The following is a 15,453-nucleotide window of genomic DNA, read 5'->3' on the forward strand; positions in this document are numbered from 1 at the left end:
GCTCCAACTATCCATAACCTAAGGATCATCCATCACCATACAGCAACCCTAAACTGCAGCTGATGGTATGCCTCCAGAAAAATTACCAGAGGTGAAAAGAGGCTGCCTGATGCCCACCTCTGAGATTTCTCCTACTCCTAAATGCTCCTATTCCTTGATCCAGAAAGACCTAGATGATTCCATCATAAATACAGAGCTGCTAAATCTCTTGCTATCCTGCCATGACTCTCCATCTCCCTACTTTCACATAAGATCCTACTTAAGGCACTCCTTTGATGTTGACCTTGAAATTCCATTCAGGTAGACAACAACATGCTTTTGTATTTTTCTTTTCAAATTAAAGATGCCAAGTGAATTAGTAAAACTAATTGTTACCCGTGTTGGATGAGGTGTATTGCTCAGATCTGATATCAGTTGCTGAATCTGATGTGCCACCAGAATCTGGAATCACAACTTCTTTTTGCACACAAATGATGATGTCTAACTAAAATAAGTAGTTGAACATCCTCAGTAATGTGTTGGTACCTCAAAGGGCCTTCCTCCTCAACCCTACTCCCTTTCCATGTCACTACACTTATTTAAAACCTATTTCATCTCTTTACCCGTAGAAACAAACCCATCCAGAAATCAATAAAATGGTGCCATTGTAGTTACCTGAACAGATGGCCATCTGTTCACATTTTCAAAGCTTCAGCAGATGGATATTCAATCATACTAGGCACCTGTTCAGATACTTCAAAGGCTCAACAAATGTCTGACCTTAAATCAATATAAAAATATCAAAGCACAGAGTCCAGATGATACTCTAATACATAATTCTCAATACTATTGAATACAGAAGAGAACTTTATCCACTTTAGTAAGTGCTCAATGCATCTGAGCATAATGATGGCTATTTGCCTTTAGGGACAGAGACATAGCTATCATACAGTATCTAATTATAACATATAAAGTTGAGAACACTTTCAAAAGGTCCACAATTCCATAACAGGGCTCCCCTGTCATGGTTCAGAAGCTGACCAACTTCATAGAATCCTTATAGTGTGGATAGAGGCCATTCAGCCCATCAAGTCTACGCCAACCCTCTGAAGAACATGCCACCCAGAACACTTTTCCCCCAACCCCACATTTATCATAGCTAATTCACCAGCTTACACATCTTTGGACTCTGGGAGGAAACTGGAGCATGAAGAGGGGACCCACGCAGACACAGGGAGAACATGCAAACTCCACACAGGCAATCACCAGAGGCTGTGAACTGAACCCGGATCCCTGGCACTGTGAGGCAGCAATGTTAACCAGTGTGCCACTGTCACACCTGAGAATGTACAGTGCAAAACTAGCCCTGTCAACTTAATTGTTCAATGCCAGTGTTTGACCTCCACTTGGCCCACCTCACAACTTAGGTCATCTCTCCCCTTCTACCTCTTTGTCCCACACCTCAAAGGGCTAAAAGTGGCTAAGAAATGTCCTTGGACAATGGCTTAAGGAGGATACTATGAGAGGCAAAGGAGGAAGTAGCTGGTGCCTTAACAGATATCTTTGCATTCTCTTTGGCCTCAGGTAAGGTTCCAGAGAACTGGAGAATGGCCAATGTTGTTCCTTTGTTTAACAAGGAAAACAGATAATCCAGATAATTACAGGCCAGTGAGCCTCACATCAGTAATGGGAAGCTGTTGGAGAAGATACTGAGATTCAGGATTTATTCATATTTGGAAGGTCATGCCTCACCAACTTGATTCAGTGTTTATGAGCAGGTGACAAGAATGATTGATGAGAGAAGGGCAGTGGATGTTGTCTACATGGGACTTTAGTAAGGCATTTGACATATACCTCATGGCAGACTGGTACAAAAGGTACAGACTCATGGGATCCAGTGGGAGCCAGTTAGATGGATACAACACTGGCTTAGTCACAAGACAGAGTGTCATAGTGGAAGGGTACTTTTTGGAATGGAGATCAGTAACTAGTGGTTACTGGGACCTTTGTTGTTTGTAATATATATATATATATGATCTGGAGAAAAATGTAGGTGGTCTGATTGTGGATTAAGTTTGCAGACGACACCAAAATTGGCAGATTTTCAGATAGTGAGGAGCATTGCCATATAGATATAGATGCAGATTTAAGCAGAGAAATAGCAGATGGAGTTTAATCCAGATAAATGTGAGGTGATGCATTTTGGAAGATCAAATTCAGGTGTAAATTATACAGCTGAGTGGCAGACGACACTAAATTGAGTGGTAGTGTGTGCCGTGAGAAGGATGCTAAGAGACTGCAGGATGACTTGGAAAGACTGACTGAGTGGGCACATACTTGACAAATGCAATATAATGTGGATAAATGTGAGGCAATAACAGAAAGACAGATTATTATCTGATTGGTGGCAGTTTAGGAAAAGATGAGGTGCAACAAGACCTGGGTGTCAGGGTGGAACAGTCACTGAAGGTTGACATACAGGTGTAGCAGACAGTGAGGAAAGCTAATGGCATGCTGGCCTGCATAGTCAGAAGATTTGAGTATCGGAGTAAGGATATCTTGCTGCAGTTATATAGGGCCTTGGTGAGTATTGTGTGCAGTTTTGGTCTCCTAGTCTGAGGAAGGACATTCTTGCTATTGAGGGAGTTCAGCAAAGGTTCACCAGACTGCTTCCCCAGATGGTAGGATTGACACATGAAGAAAGACTGGATCGACTGGGCTTCTATTCACTGGAATTTAGAAGAATAAGGTGGGGGTCTCATAGAAACATATCAAATCCCGCTAGATGCAAGAAGAATGTTTCCAATGTTGGGCAACTCCAGAACTAGGAGTCAAAGAATAACGGGTAAGCCATTCAGGATTGAGATGAGGGGGAAGAATTTCTTCACTCAGAGAGTAGTGAACCTTTGGAATTCTCTCCCATAGGAAACTGTTGGGACCAGTTCATTAGATATATTCAAGAGGGAGCTGGTTGTGGCCCTTGCTGCTAAAGGGATCAAGAGGTATGGAGAGAGGGTGGGAATGGGATACTGAGATTGCATAATTAGCCATGATCATATTAAATGGTGGTGCATGCTCCTACTTTCTATGTTTCTATGTAATCCTTAGCAACATGGACATATAGAGGGATCTAGGCATACAGGTCCATAGATCCCTGACAGGTGGATATGGTGGTCAAAAAGAAATACAGCACACTTGCCTTCATTGGCTGGGGCACTGAGTATAAAAGTTGACAATTTATGTTACAGCTGCAGAATAGTTTAGTTAGGTCAAACTTGGAATATTGTGTGCAGTTCTGGTCGCCGCACTCTCAGAATGGATGCTTTGGACAGCTTGCAGAAAAAGTTTTGGAAGGTTTTAGTTATGAGGAGAGGTTGGATAAATTCGGAATGTTTTCACTGGAAGGATGGTGGCTGAGGGGCAACCTGACAGAGGTCTACAAAATTATGAGAGACAAAGAGAGGACAGGCAGTCAAGGGCCTTTTCCCAGGATGGGAAGGTCAACTACAAGGGGGCACAGGTTCAAGGTGAGGAAGTGAAGGTTTAGGGGAGAAATGTGGGGAAAATCTTTCACAAGGAGGGTGCTGGGTGCCTGGCACCTACTGCCAGTGCTGGTGGTGGATGTAGGTATATTAGCAACATTTAAGGTGCATCTTGATGGACACATGAATAGGAGATGAACAGAGGGATAGAAACCGTGTATGGGCAATAAATAGCTAGTCTAAATAAGGGCTAGGAATCAACACAGGGTTAGTGAGCCAAAGGGCCTGTTTCTGTGCTGTACTGTATTGTATTGACTCGATCACTTTACTTATCCAGTTTCGATTTAAGCACATCTGCACTATTCACATCAATCACTCCATGTGTTGGTGAGTTCTACATTCCCATCACTCTTGGAGTAAAGAGGTTTCTCTGCAGTTCTGTAACGGGTTGGATTTTGTCAGGACTATCTTATATTTACAACCCCTTGTTCAGGTTTATAGAAAAAGAATCTTTAATTGTGTTTCGTTTTTTTTTATTTTAATCATTCAAATTCTTTAAAAGTTTTCAATGGTTAAATGTAAACAGCCTCTTGTTTTAAAAGAGTTTTTTTCAAATTATCTGTTAATTTAGTAATTTTTTTACTTTTTCTTTACATTTCCATTTTAATGAAGCTTGTTAATTCAGCTTCTTTCAGGCAAAAAGGCAACTTTAAATTAATTACATCAAAACATTGACACATTAAAATAGGCAACTAAAGCCTTAATTTGACTCAAAAACAGATTGTAAAGATGAATTAAATTCTCTTAATTGAAAGTTGCCACAAACATGGAAGCCACTAAATGATATGCGTAAGGTTCATGGTTCTGTTACAAATTGAATAACCCAGAGGTTATGAGTTCAAATCCCACCATGACTTGCATTGTTCTTTTCAGTTTAGAATGGTTTAAGACGATTAAAGGATTTGTTCTGCTGGTGGAGCCCAGAGTAAGCTGGTAGGACTTTAAACTTAGAGCTAGGCCCTTCCAAGCTAACATCTTCACAAAAAGGTAGCAGAAATTTGGAACTCTCTCCCCAATGAAGCTACGAAGGATAGTTTCAATAAAGACTGATGAAATGGAGACTGATCAGTTTTAGACCAGGGTAAGAGAACGTAAATGGATAATTAGAGTTAGGATACAGATCAACCTAACTGAATGGTGGAACTGGCACAATAGATTCATCTGCTCCTCAGGGTGGAGTCTTGCAATTCAGTAAATTTGTGGGCTAGCAATGGAAAGAATAAGTGACACTGTCAATGCACTAGCAATCCAACCAGCTAATGTTCTGGGGACTTGATTTCGAATCTCACCATGGCCAATATACAATCAATAAATATCTTGAATAACGGATTAAACTAATAGAACTCAAAGTAACAGCGTAGCACAGGAACAGGCCTTTCAGCCCACCATGTCTGTGCTGACCACGCTAACCGATCTAAATTAATCCCATCTAATGACACATGGTCCATATTCCTCTATTGTGTCTCTGACCTGCTGAGGTTTCTTGTACTTTCTATTTATATTTCAGATTTCCTACATCCAGGATATTTCTCTTTTTGTATCCTTGGTACTCTGTTGAATACTACATAACCGGTTTCACTATCTGATGCAGTTAGATTTCAAAAGGTATCTCTGTAAGTATATTTTTCTATCATTTATATTGTATATGTTAAATATATTGTTTATTTGCAAATATTTCCTACTGCTGGCATAACGTTTGGTCACAATTATCAGTCAACTTTACCCACTGTAACTTGGCATGACACTTATCATTCAGTTGTATAAGTCAATTGTTGGACATTGCCTTCTAGTCTCAACACTAAATTTGATTCCACCTTGTATAATCAAACAGTTAATTCATTGTACAGTTGCCAAATTGAATAGCATAATATGAAATGCCTTGCATAGGTAACACTTTTTGCTGTTCACAAACTTCAGAACTTTGTGCCACCATTTCTCATTGTAAATGACTATATTAATATTTCCCATTCAATTTTATTATGTAAATTGTTCTGCAGTTGCCGTGGCTGTAGTGACCTTTAGGTGGCTTCACGCAACAAGTTTGTTCTCTCCCAATTCCATAACCATCCAGTTTATCAAAAAAAAATGCAGGTTTTTCAATTGACAGCATCAGATGTGAATTAACTCTGGCATGAAGACAGTAAATCAGAGATTGTAGTCTCTCTCTCTCTCTCTCTGTCTTATTTTGGCTTCAGGTTGCTGTCAGTCAGTCCTTGTCCCCTGTTCTGCTTCCATCGTTTTTAGTCCTGTTGCTTGCTTCTTTTTTAAACCTCTGTCATCCTGCTTTTTTCTCTATCTTCACTTTGTTTTGAAGTGACCGAAAGTGGTCATGAAGAAAGGGGAAAGGAGCTACTGAGGACTACAAGCTGTGTTTTCTGATGGAGGTTGCAAGTGGAGAATAATGAATGAAGAGAATAATCTAACCTCATCAAGGGGTTTCACTCCCTTATTAGGAATATTAAGTAATTATTTAAATAAATCTAATTATATTAAATTTACATGGTTATTTTTTAAAATATATCTGAATTTCTTGACTGATAACCAAGATAACTAACTAAGGATTACGATAGTGATGACTAATGGTGACAATTCGCCACGGCACATTCGCCACCGATGACTAGCCACTGCCAGTTCTCCACCAGCGTTTCTCCATCGGGGTCGTTTGACCTCTGGAGACTATTCACCACCGGAAATATATATATGTACTGATTATTTTCCCTCCCTCCTGTTCTTTCATACTTCTCAGTCCCCTTTATTTATACAACTGCTTACTACATATTGATAAAAAAAAGTTAAAATAAATATCATTTTATTGGTTTAGATATAAAAATGAGTTACAAACTTTAACCAGAAAAAGGAAATATATTTTAAAAATCTTTATAATGACAGTAAAATCTCACATTAATATTAAACAATGAAATTTCAGTTCATTTGATAGTTATGTGCTATTCCTCTAAGATATTCCAAACGATCTCTTTCACCGTATTCAAGAACAACGCAACGAAAACACTACCTTAACCAATATAACAACATTTTTATAGAGTTTAGATATGTTGTTCTCTAACATTTTAAATGTTGTTAAATTTTTAAAAATCTATTAACAAAAACAAATGGTTATTAAAACAAGTAAACGCTACCACCAATATTCAAAATATACAACTTATTTGCAGTGGCGAATCGCCTTCAGTGGCCAATGGGCTGTGGCTAAGCATCCTCAGTGGACAAAGGGCAGTGCCTAATCGTCGGCAGCGAATCTGCTGTGGCAAATGGTCCCACTCCGGAGGCAGTGGCATGGTAGTAATTTCTACTAGGCGAAAGTGAGTACTGCAGATACTGGAGATTAGAGTCAAGATTAGAGTGGTGCTGGAAAAGCACAGCAGGTCAGGCAGCATCCGAGGAGCAGGAAAATCAACGCTTCAGGCAAAAGCCCTTAATCAGGAGGTTCTAGTAATTTCTACTTGCCTAGTAACTTAATCCCCGGACTAATGGAACACATAGGTTCAACTTCCACCATGATGGTGAAATTTGATAAAAATATCAAAATTGGAATAATAAGAATAATGGAATTATTAAAAGAAAATGGTCACTAATGTCCTTTAGGGAACGAAATAGACCATCCTTACTTGGTCTGGCCTAAAAGGCTCCAGAACCACAGCAATGTGGTTAATGCTTAACCTTTTCTGGGCAATTAAGGATAGGGCAATAAAAGTTGGTCTAGCCAGAAACATTGCACATCCTTTTAAAAAAAGGTGTATATAAATATCCAAACTTTGCTGTTAAGCGTTTAAACTCACAACTAACAACTAATACTTTCATCCCTGCTTCATTTCTTTGTTATCATGTACACAAAGGAACTACAGATTTTTGTCATTGTGTTCCGGAATCATAGTAAAATCACAAATTCTAGCAAGAATTGTTATGTGGGGAGTTGTCAATGTTTTCACCTGGGCTTCACAGAGTTTCCTTACAACTTTTGTGGCTACATCTTCAGTTCATCACCAAAACTACTCTTTGATTTTCCAATGGGCAGAGCTTATTATCAGACTTTGCATTTTATTCTTTCATGCGATATAGGTGAATCTGGCTAGGCCTGCAATTATTGGCCATCCCTGATTACCCTTGAGAAGGTGGTGGTGAGCTGCCTTCCTGAACCACTGCAGTTCATTTGGTGTAAGGCCATTTACAGTGCTGTTTCGAAGCAAGTTCCAGGATGAAGGACTGACAATATGGTTCCAAGTCAGGATGCTGTGTGCCTTACAGAGGAGCTTTCAAGTGGTGGTATTCCCATGTATCTGCTGCCCTTGTCCTCCTAGGTTAGAGATCACGAATATGGAATGTTGTCCAAGAAGTCCTGATGAATTTCTGCAATGCACCCAGTGGATGGTATGCACTGCTGCCATTGCGTATTACTCAGAGCAGAGTTCCTTGCTCCTGACAGGTTTTTGTAGATAAAGTATTTATATTGCTGGTCCAGTTTAGTGATGACCCTAAGAGTATTATTAATAGGAATTCAGTGATAGTAATATTGAGTGTCAAGGGATAATGGTTAGACTCTGTCTTGATGGAGTTGGTCAATGTTTGGTACTTGTGTGGCCATTTAATACCTTAGCATGGATGTTTTCTAGGTCTTGCTGCATATGGATACAGATGGCTTCATTATGTGTGGTATCGTATATAGTATTTAAGTCTGTTCAATTATTGGCAAATATCCCCAAGTCTAACCTTATGATGGAGGTAAGGTCACTGATGAAGCAGCTAAGAATGGTTGAATTTCGGACAATATCATGGGGAACTTTTCTTCCTTACTTTTTCATCAATATTCTTGATCATTCAGGATATTCTGGCCTTGGATATCCCACATTTTTTCTCATGGGTATGTACCCAGTTGCACACTAGTCATCTCTTTTTCGAAAGTCTTCCATTTTTCATCCAGTGTTTTATCCATTAAAATTTGTTTCCAATTAACTTGCTCTGTTTAACTTTTAAACACCTTTGGGGAGGCAATGGCCTAGTAGTATTATTGTGGACTATTAATCAAGAGACCGAGGTTTGAATCAAGTCCTGGGAGATGGTGGAATTTGAATTCAATAAATATTTGGAATTAAGAGTCTATTGATGACCACGAATCCATTGTAAACTGTCAGAAAAATGCATCTAATGTCCTTTAGGGAAGGAAGTTGCCATCCTTCCCTGGTCTGACTTGCATGTGACTTCAGACCCACAGCAGTGTAGTTGACTCTTAACTGCCATCTAGGCAATTAGGGATGGGCAATAAATGCTGGCCTAGCCACCAAAGCCCATGAATAAATTTAAAAGATATGCACTTTTCCACTCTGGGATCTTAATCCTTGACTGATAGTTATCCTTTTCTAACTTAATATTAAACCTAATTATATTGTGATTGCTATTTCCCAAATGCTCCCCCTCCCCTCCTCTAAAATTTTCCACTTGGCCTGCCTCATTTCCTACAAGCAGATCCCGCACAGTTTCCTCCTGGGTATGACTGGAAATGTACAGTTCCAGAAAGTTCTCTAGCATGCATTACAGGAATTTCTCCTCTTCTGCATTCCACAATCTACCTTTTATTTCCAGTCTATCCTGGGGTAATCGAAATCACCAATCACAACTCTACTTATGTCGCATGTTTTTATAACCTGCCTACAAATGCTGTCTTTGACTTCCTCCCCACTATTTGGAGGTCTATAAAAAATACCCAACAAGGCCACTGCTCCCATCCTGTTTCTCACCTCGAATCATATAGATTCTCTTTCAGGAACTGCATCTCATTCAAGGGCTATGGCATTATCTTTGACCAAGTCTGCTGCACCTCCTCCCTTTTCACCCATCCCAACTTCATACTCGAGTTTATAACCCAGTTTATAACTTCAGCCACAGTTCTGCCAATGATACTATGTAATATCTCCCTTCAGCAATTTTTGTTTCCAGTTCCCTAATTTTGTTCTCTATATTTCATGCACTTACACACTCACAACTTAACACTGCCCTTATCTCTTTCTTGCCCAATGGACGATGAGTGTTTCTTTTTCACTGTCAACATTCTAACCTTCCCTCATTTCCTTTTCCATGCTCCCCATCCTCTTTCGTTTGCCCATACTGGTACTTCCAAAAGTAGGTCCATTGATCAACTCACCCACCCCAACATGAACTGATTGTTCAACCTCCTTTTCCAGAAGTTCTTTGACAATGGACCCTTTGAGATTCCCTTTTCAATTGTGATGAGTGAGCCAACCTTTCTTAGAATTCTCCTCAGTCACTTCTCACTAGTATCCTCTGTTCCAGTTGTTCAGCATTTGGACTGTTGATCTAGTTTTGAGTTGTTACATCTGTTCCAAGTCAGGCCCATTGGCATGGCGGCAGTACCACATAACATACCAAAGGGTGTCCTCAATGTGAAGATTACACTTCATCTCCGCAAGACTGGGCAGTGGTTTCTCCTACTGATACTTCCTAAGACAGAAACCTCCAAGACAGATAGATTGGGTGAGGTCAAGTAGGTCTTACCCTTTTGTCGGTTCTCTTATTACTTGCTGTAGACTCAATCTAGCAGCAATGCCCTGTGGCACTTGACGAGCTTAATCAATATTGGTGCATTCTTGCTGATGGACATTGAAGCTCCCTGTGCCCTTGTCACACTCAGTGTTTCCTCCAAGTGTGTTCAACATTGAACAGCATTGATTCATCAGCCAAGACGGAGTACAGAGGAACCTTGATTATTCGGCATTCAATTATCCGAATTTCGGATTATTCGTCAAGATTGCAAGGTCCCGATGCTTGGCTAAACAGTGTATCCGGCATTTGATTATCCAAATTGCGATTATCCGAAAACAATACTCCCCGCCCATGTCATTCAGATAATCGAGGTTCCTCTGTAGTAGGTAGTAATCAGCATGAGGTTTCCTTGCATATGTTTGATCTGATGCCTTAAGATTGCATGGAGTCCAGAGCCTATGATGACAACTCCAACGGCAATGTTTTTATCGCACATTGGGTAGGTCCCACCTAGAACACTGCATTATTATTGTGTATTTATGGGCATCACACTCACAGAAGGAGGCCAGGTCTTGGAGAAGCTACAGAGGAGATTTACTATCATGACCAGGAAGGTCAGAAACCAGAGGATGAGAAGAAATTGTTTTGATTCTGAGCCATAATGATCTGGAATGTTCTACATGGAAGTGCAATGGAAGGAGATTCAGTAGTAACTTCCAAAGAAGATTTAAATACATACTTGAAAAATAGAAACTTTTAGGGCTGTGGGGAGAATGTAACTAATAGGCTTTCATAGAGCTGGAAAAACACAAACTGAATAGCCTCCTATGCTCTATGATTCTAATTAATCTTCCTTTGATGAATTAGAAATGTAAGAGCAGATTTTCAACTTCAATGCCTCATAAACACATATTAGATATTTATAATATCACTAATAATATTATTAATAAGCTCCAAAGTCTTAATGTTCTAAGAAGCCAGGACAGCCAGAATGGATTGAATAATCTTCAGTGTGAATTCCATTATTTATAAAATTTGAAGTAAAACTATAAAGCCTGCAAAGGAATGAATTATAATGTTTGTTGAAAAATGGATTGGCGGTTGGATAATCTGCAATACAGATCTGATCAGATAAATTGTTAGAATCTCTCTCCAACTTCTAACTATCACTAGTGCTAGTTCTGGCTGGTCTTTCAGATTTTACCCCATGTAAACCTGAGGTAATCCAAAACTCTACTGCCCATTTTCTTAACTCACATCTAATTCCAAATCCCTATCAACTTTCTACTCTCATTAGCACCCAGTCAAGTAAAACCTTAATTTTAAGGCTCTAATCCTTGTTTTTGAGGCCTTCCCCCTCCCTAACTCTGCAATCTTCTCAAACTCCACAACTCTCCAAGATACGTTCAACTAGAGAGGGTACAGAAAAAGTTTAAGAGGATGTTGCTGGGACTGGAAAGTTTGAGCTACAAGGGGAGGCTAGGTAAACTGGGACATTTTTTCCTGGAATGTCAGAGGCTGAGGCTGATCTTACAAAGTTTTATAAAATTATGAGGGGCATAGATAAGGTCAATAGCCAAGATCTTTTTCCAAGGGTAGAGAAGTCCAAAGCTAGATGGCAAAGGTGAGCAGGGCAAGATTTAAAAGGGACCTGAGGGGCAATTTTTTCACAAGGGTGATGCATGTATGGAATGAGCTGCCAGAAAAAGTGGTGGAGGCGGGTACAATTACAATATTTAAAAGACATTTAGACAGGTACATGAATAGAAAAGGTTTAGAGGAATAGGGGTCAAATGCAGGCAAATGGGGCTAGTTCCATTTAAGTTACTAGTTGGCATGGACGAGTTAGGTAGAAGGGTCTGTCTCTGTGCTGTATGACTATCTAATTTTGCCCCTTCTTAATTGCCCCAATTTTAATCAGAGCATAACTGATGGCTGTGCCTTCTGTTGCCTGGGGTCTTAAGGTACAGAAATGTTTCCCTACACTTTTCTATATTCCTATATCATTTCTCTCCTTCAAGGCATTCTTTATAACTACCCCAACCTACCTATCTTAACTAACCTTAATATCTCTTTGTGGTTTTGTATCATATTTTGTTTATAATGCTCTGTAATGTGTTTTGTTACGTTTATCACAACTAAGTCACCATAACTACTTCCTTACCAGAACATACCATTCACTTTCTCCCAATGCACTTGAAACAAATATTTTGTTAGAAATGTTGCTATATGTGTAGTTAAAAATCACACAACACCAGGTTATAGTCCAACAGATTTATTTGGAAGTACTAGTTTTCAGAGCATTGCTCCTTCAATGAGATACCTGAAGGAACAGCGCTCTGAAGTACTTCCAAATAAACCTGTTGGACAATAACGTGATGTTGTGTGATTTTTAATATTATCCGCCCCAGTCCAACACCTGCACCTCCACATCATGGCTATATATATAGGAAATCTCTGAACATATTTATACACTATCTGCAAAAAGTGCATAGCTTATTTGGACCATGACCATGTTTTGACACTTACAGTTCCCAACACCATAATACTTTGGTTGATTTGTAGCTCAACTCCATTTTTCAATGATTGATTCACATACCTTGCTTCCCTCCCAAGATAACAAAACCTATCTTTCTTAGTCCTGAATATTTTAATTTACACTAATGCAACCCCCACTCCCCAAAACTCTGTTACAGCATTTTGGAGAATCACAATCCATTTTGATTTCCAAACCTTTTAAACAAAAGTTGCACTCAATGACTTCTTGAAACTGAAAAATTGCACATTTCCTACCTGAAACGAGTTCTATACTTGGTAACTTTGCATCAACATCTTCGACAACTCGTACCCTGCTTGATGATCTGCTTCTTAATTCCGTTTCCTCCTTGGAACCGCTACTTACTGCACTCTACAAAATAGTAAAATGATTGTTCAATTTTACAAAGATTATTGATAGTAAGGAAATTGGGGTGGTGCAGGGTGCAATGGCCTATTAGTAGTATCACTACACTATTCATCAGAAACTCTGCAAATGTTCTGTGGACACAGGTTCAAATCCTGCCATGACAGATGGTGGAATTTGAATTCTTTTTTTTAGTTCTGGAATTAAAAATCTACTGATGGCCTTGAAGTCACTGTCGATTTTCAGAAAAACCCATCTGGTTCACTAATATCCTTCAGGAAAAACAAATAGCCATCCTCACCTGGTCTGGCCTACATGTGACTTCAAACCTACAGCAATTTGGTTGACTCTCAACTGCCCTCTGAAATGGCCATTCAGTTGTACCAATCGCTACAAAGTCTCAAAGCAATGAAACCGAACAAATCACCTGGCATCGACCTGGCCACCTGAAAAGACAATGGCAGAAACAGCCCTTTTGACCATGCAGGATCCTAACATCTGGGAGCTGGTGCCAAAATTGGGAGAGCTGTCTCACAGACTAGTCAAGCAAAAGCCTGACATTGTCTGTAAGGTATGATTCCATGAGCATGATTATGTCCCAGACACCACCACCCCATCACCATCTCTGGATATGCACTGTCTCACCAGCAGGCAAGACCCAGCAGAGGTGGTATACAATTGGGAGGGTGTTGCCCTGGGAATCTTCAATGTTGACTCTGGAAATCATGAAGTTTCATGGCTTCATGTTAAACATAGGCAAGGAAATCTCCTGCTGATTACCACATACCATCCTCCCTCAGCTGACTAATCGGTACTACACTTACAAGAAGCAAGGGCACAAATATACTCTGGGTGGGGGATTTCAATGTTCACCACCAAGAGTGGCTCAGCAGCAATATTACTGATTGAGCTGGCCGAACCCTAAAGACATAGCTGCTGCACTGGGTCTACAGCAGGTATTGAGGGAACCAACAAGAGGGAGAAACATACTTGACCTCATCCTTACCAATCTGCCAGCTGTCCATGACAGTATCGGTAACAGTGACCACCACACAGTCCTTGTGGAGACGAAGTTCCACCTTTACATTGAGAATAACCTTCATCATGTTATGTGGCACAATCATCATGTTAAATGGGATAGACTTCAAATAGATTTGGCAACTCAAGAGTGGGCATCCATGAGGCGCTTTGCACCATGGACACAATTCAATTTTGCTCTAGCACAGTCTGTAACCTCAAAGTCAAGCATATCCCCCACTCAACCATCAAGCCAGGGAATCAACCCTGATTCAATGGGGAGCACAGGAGAGCATGTCAAAAGCAGAACCAGGCATACTAAAAATGAGATGTCAACCTGGTGAAGTCACCAAACAGAACTGCATAAGCAGCAAATGGCAGAAAGAGCTAAGTGATCCCACAACCAATGGACCAAATTGAAACTCTGCAGTCATGCCACATCGTGAATGATGGTGGACAATTAAACAACTCACTGGAGGCTACACAAATATCCCTATTCTCGATGATAGAGAGCCCAGCACAGCAGTGCAAAAGGTAAGACTGAAGCTTTTGCAGCAATCTTAAACCAGAAGTGCAATATAGATGATCCATCTCAGCCTCCCTCAGTGGTCCTCAGCATTACAGATACCAAGATACCAGTCTTTAGCCAATTCAATTCACTCCACATGACATCAAGAAAAGGTTGGAGATACTAGATACTGTAAAGGCTATGGGTCCTGACAACAGTCCAGCAATAGTACTGAAGGCTCCAGAACTTGCCGCTTCCCTAGCCAAGTTGTTCCAGTACAGTTACTACACTGGCATCTACCCGACAATGTGGAAAATTGCCCAGGTATGTCCTGTACTTAAAAAGCAAGACAAATCCAACCAGGTCAATTACCGTCCCGTCAGTCTACTCTCGACCATCAGTAAAGTGATGGAAGGTGTCAACAACAGTGCTTCTGAGCAGCACCTGCTCAGCAATAACCTGCAGAGTGATGCCCAGTTTGGGTTCTGCCAGGGTTATACAGCTCCTAACCTCATTACAGCCTTGGTTCAAATGTGGACAAAAGAACTGAATTCCAGAGGTGAGGTAAGACTGACAGCTCTTGACATCAAAGCTGCATTCAACTGACTGTGGCACCAAGGAGCCCTAGCAAAACTGGACTCAATGAGTACTGGGGGCAAATTCTCTGGTCTCTCAGGAGTCATACCTGGCATAAGGGAAGATATTCATGGTGTTGGAGGTCAATCAAACCGACTCCAGGACATTTCTGCAGGACTGCCTCAGAGTAGTGTCCTAGGCCCAACCATTTTCAGCTGCTTCATCAAAGACCTTCCCTCCATCATAAGGTCAGAAGTGGGAATATTCACCAATGATTGCACAATGTTTAGCACTATTTACAACTCCTCAGATATTGAAGCAACAAGATCTGGACAATATCCAGACTTGAGCTGATAAGCAGCAAGTAACATTTGTGCCACACAAATGCCAGGCTATGACCATCAGCAATAAGAGACAAT

The 15,453-nt window shown here is 40.3% G+C and overlaps 1 protein-coding gene across 3 annotated transcripts in view; it reads right to left on the bottom strand.

Annotated features, from left to right (window-relative positions):
- Window positions 1-15,453, bottom strand: part of dnai7 (dynein axonemal intermediate chain 7) — an 82,346-nt gene that overhangs the window by 26,298 nt on the left and 40,595 nt on the right. For all 3 annotated transcript variants that reach the window (XM_072562320.1, XM_072562318.1, XM_072562321.1), the window contains one exon: window positions 12,825-12,939. In XM_072562320.1, coding sequence (XP_072418421.1) covers window positions 12,825-12,939 — 115 coding nt within the window. The remainder of the gene's footprint in view (window positions 1-12,824; window positions 12,940-15,453) is intronic.

The sequence above is a fragment of the Chiloscyllium punctatum genome, chromosome 44, assembly GCF_047496795.1.
Source record: "Chiloscyllium punctatum isolate Juve2018m chromosome 44, sChiPun1.3, whole genome shotgun sequence".
In the NCBI taxonomy this organism is placed as follows: domain Eukaryota; kingdom Metazoa; phylum Chordata; class Chondrichthyes; order Orectolobiformes; family Hemiscylliidae; genus Chiloscyllium; species Chiloscyllium punctatum.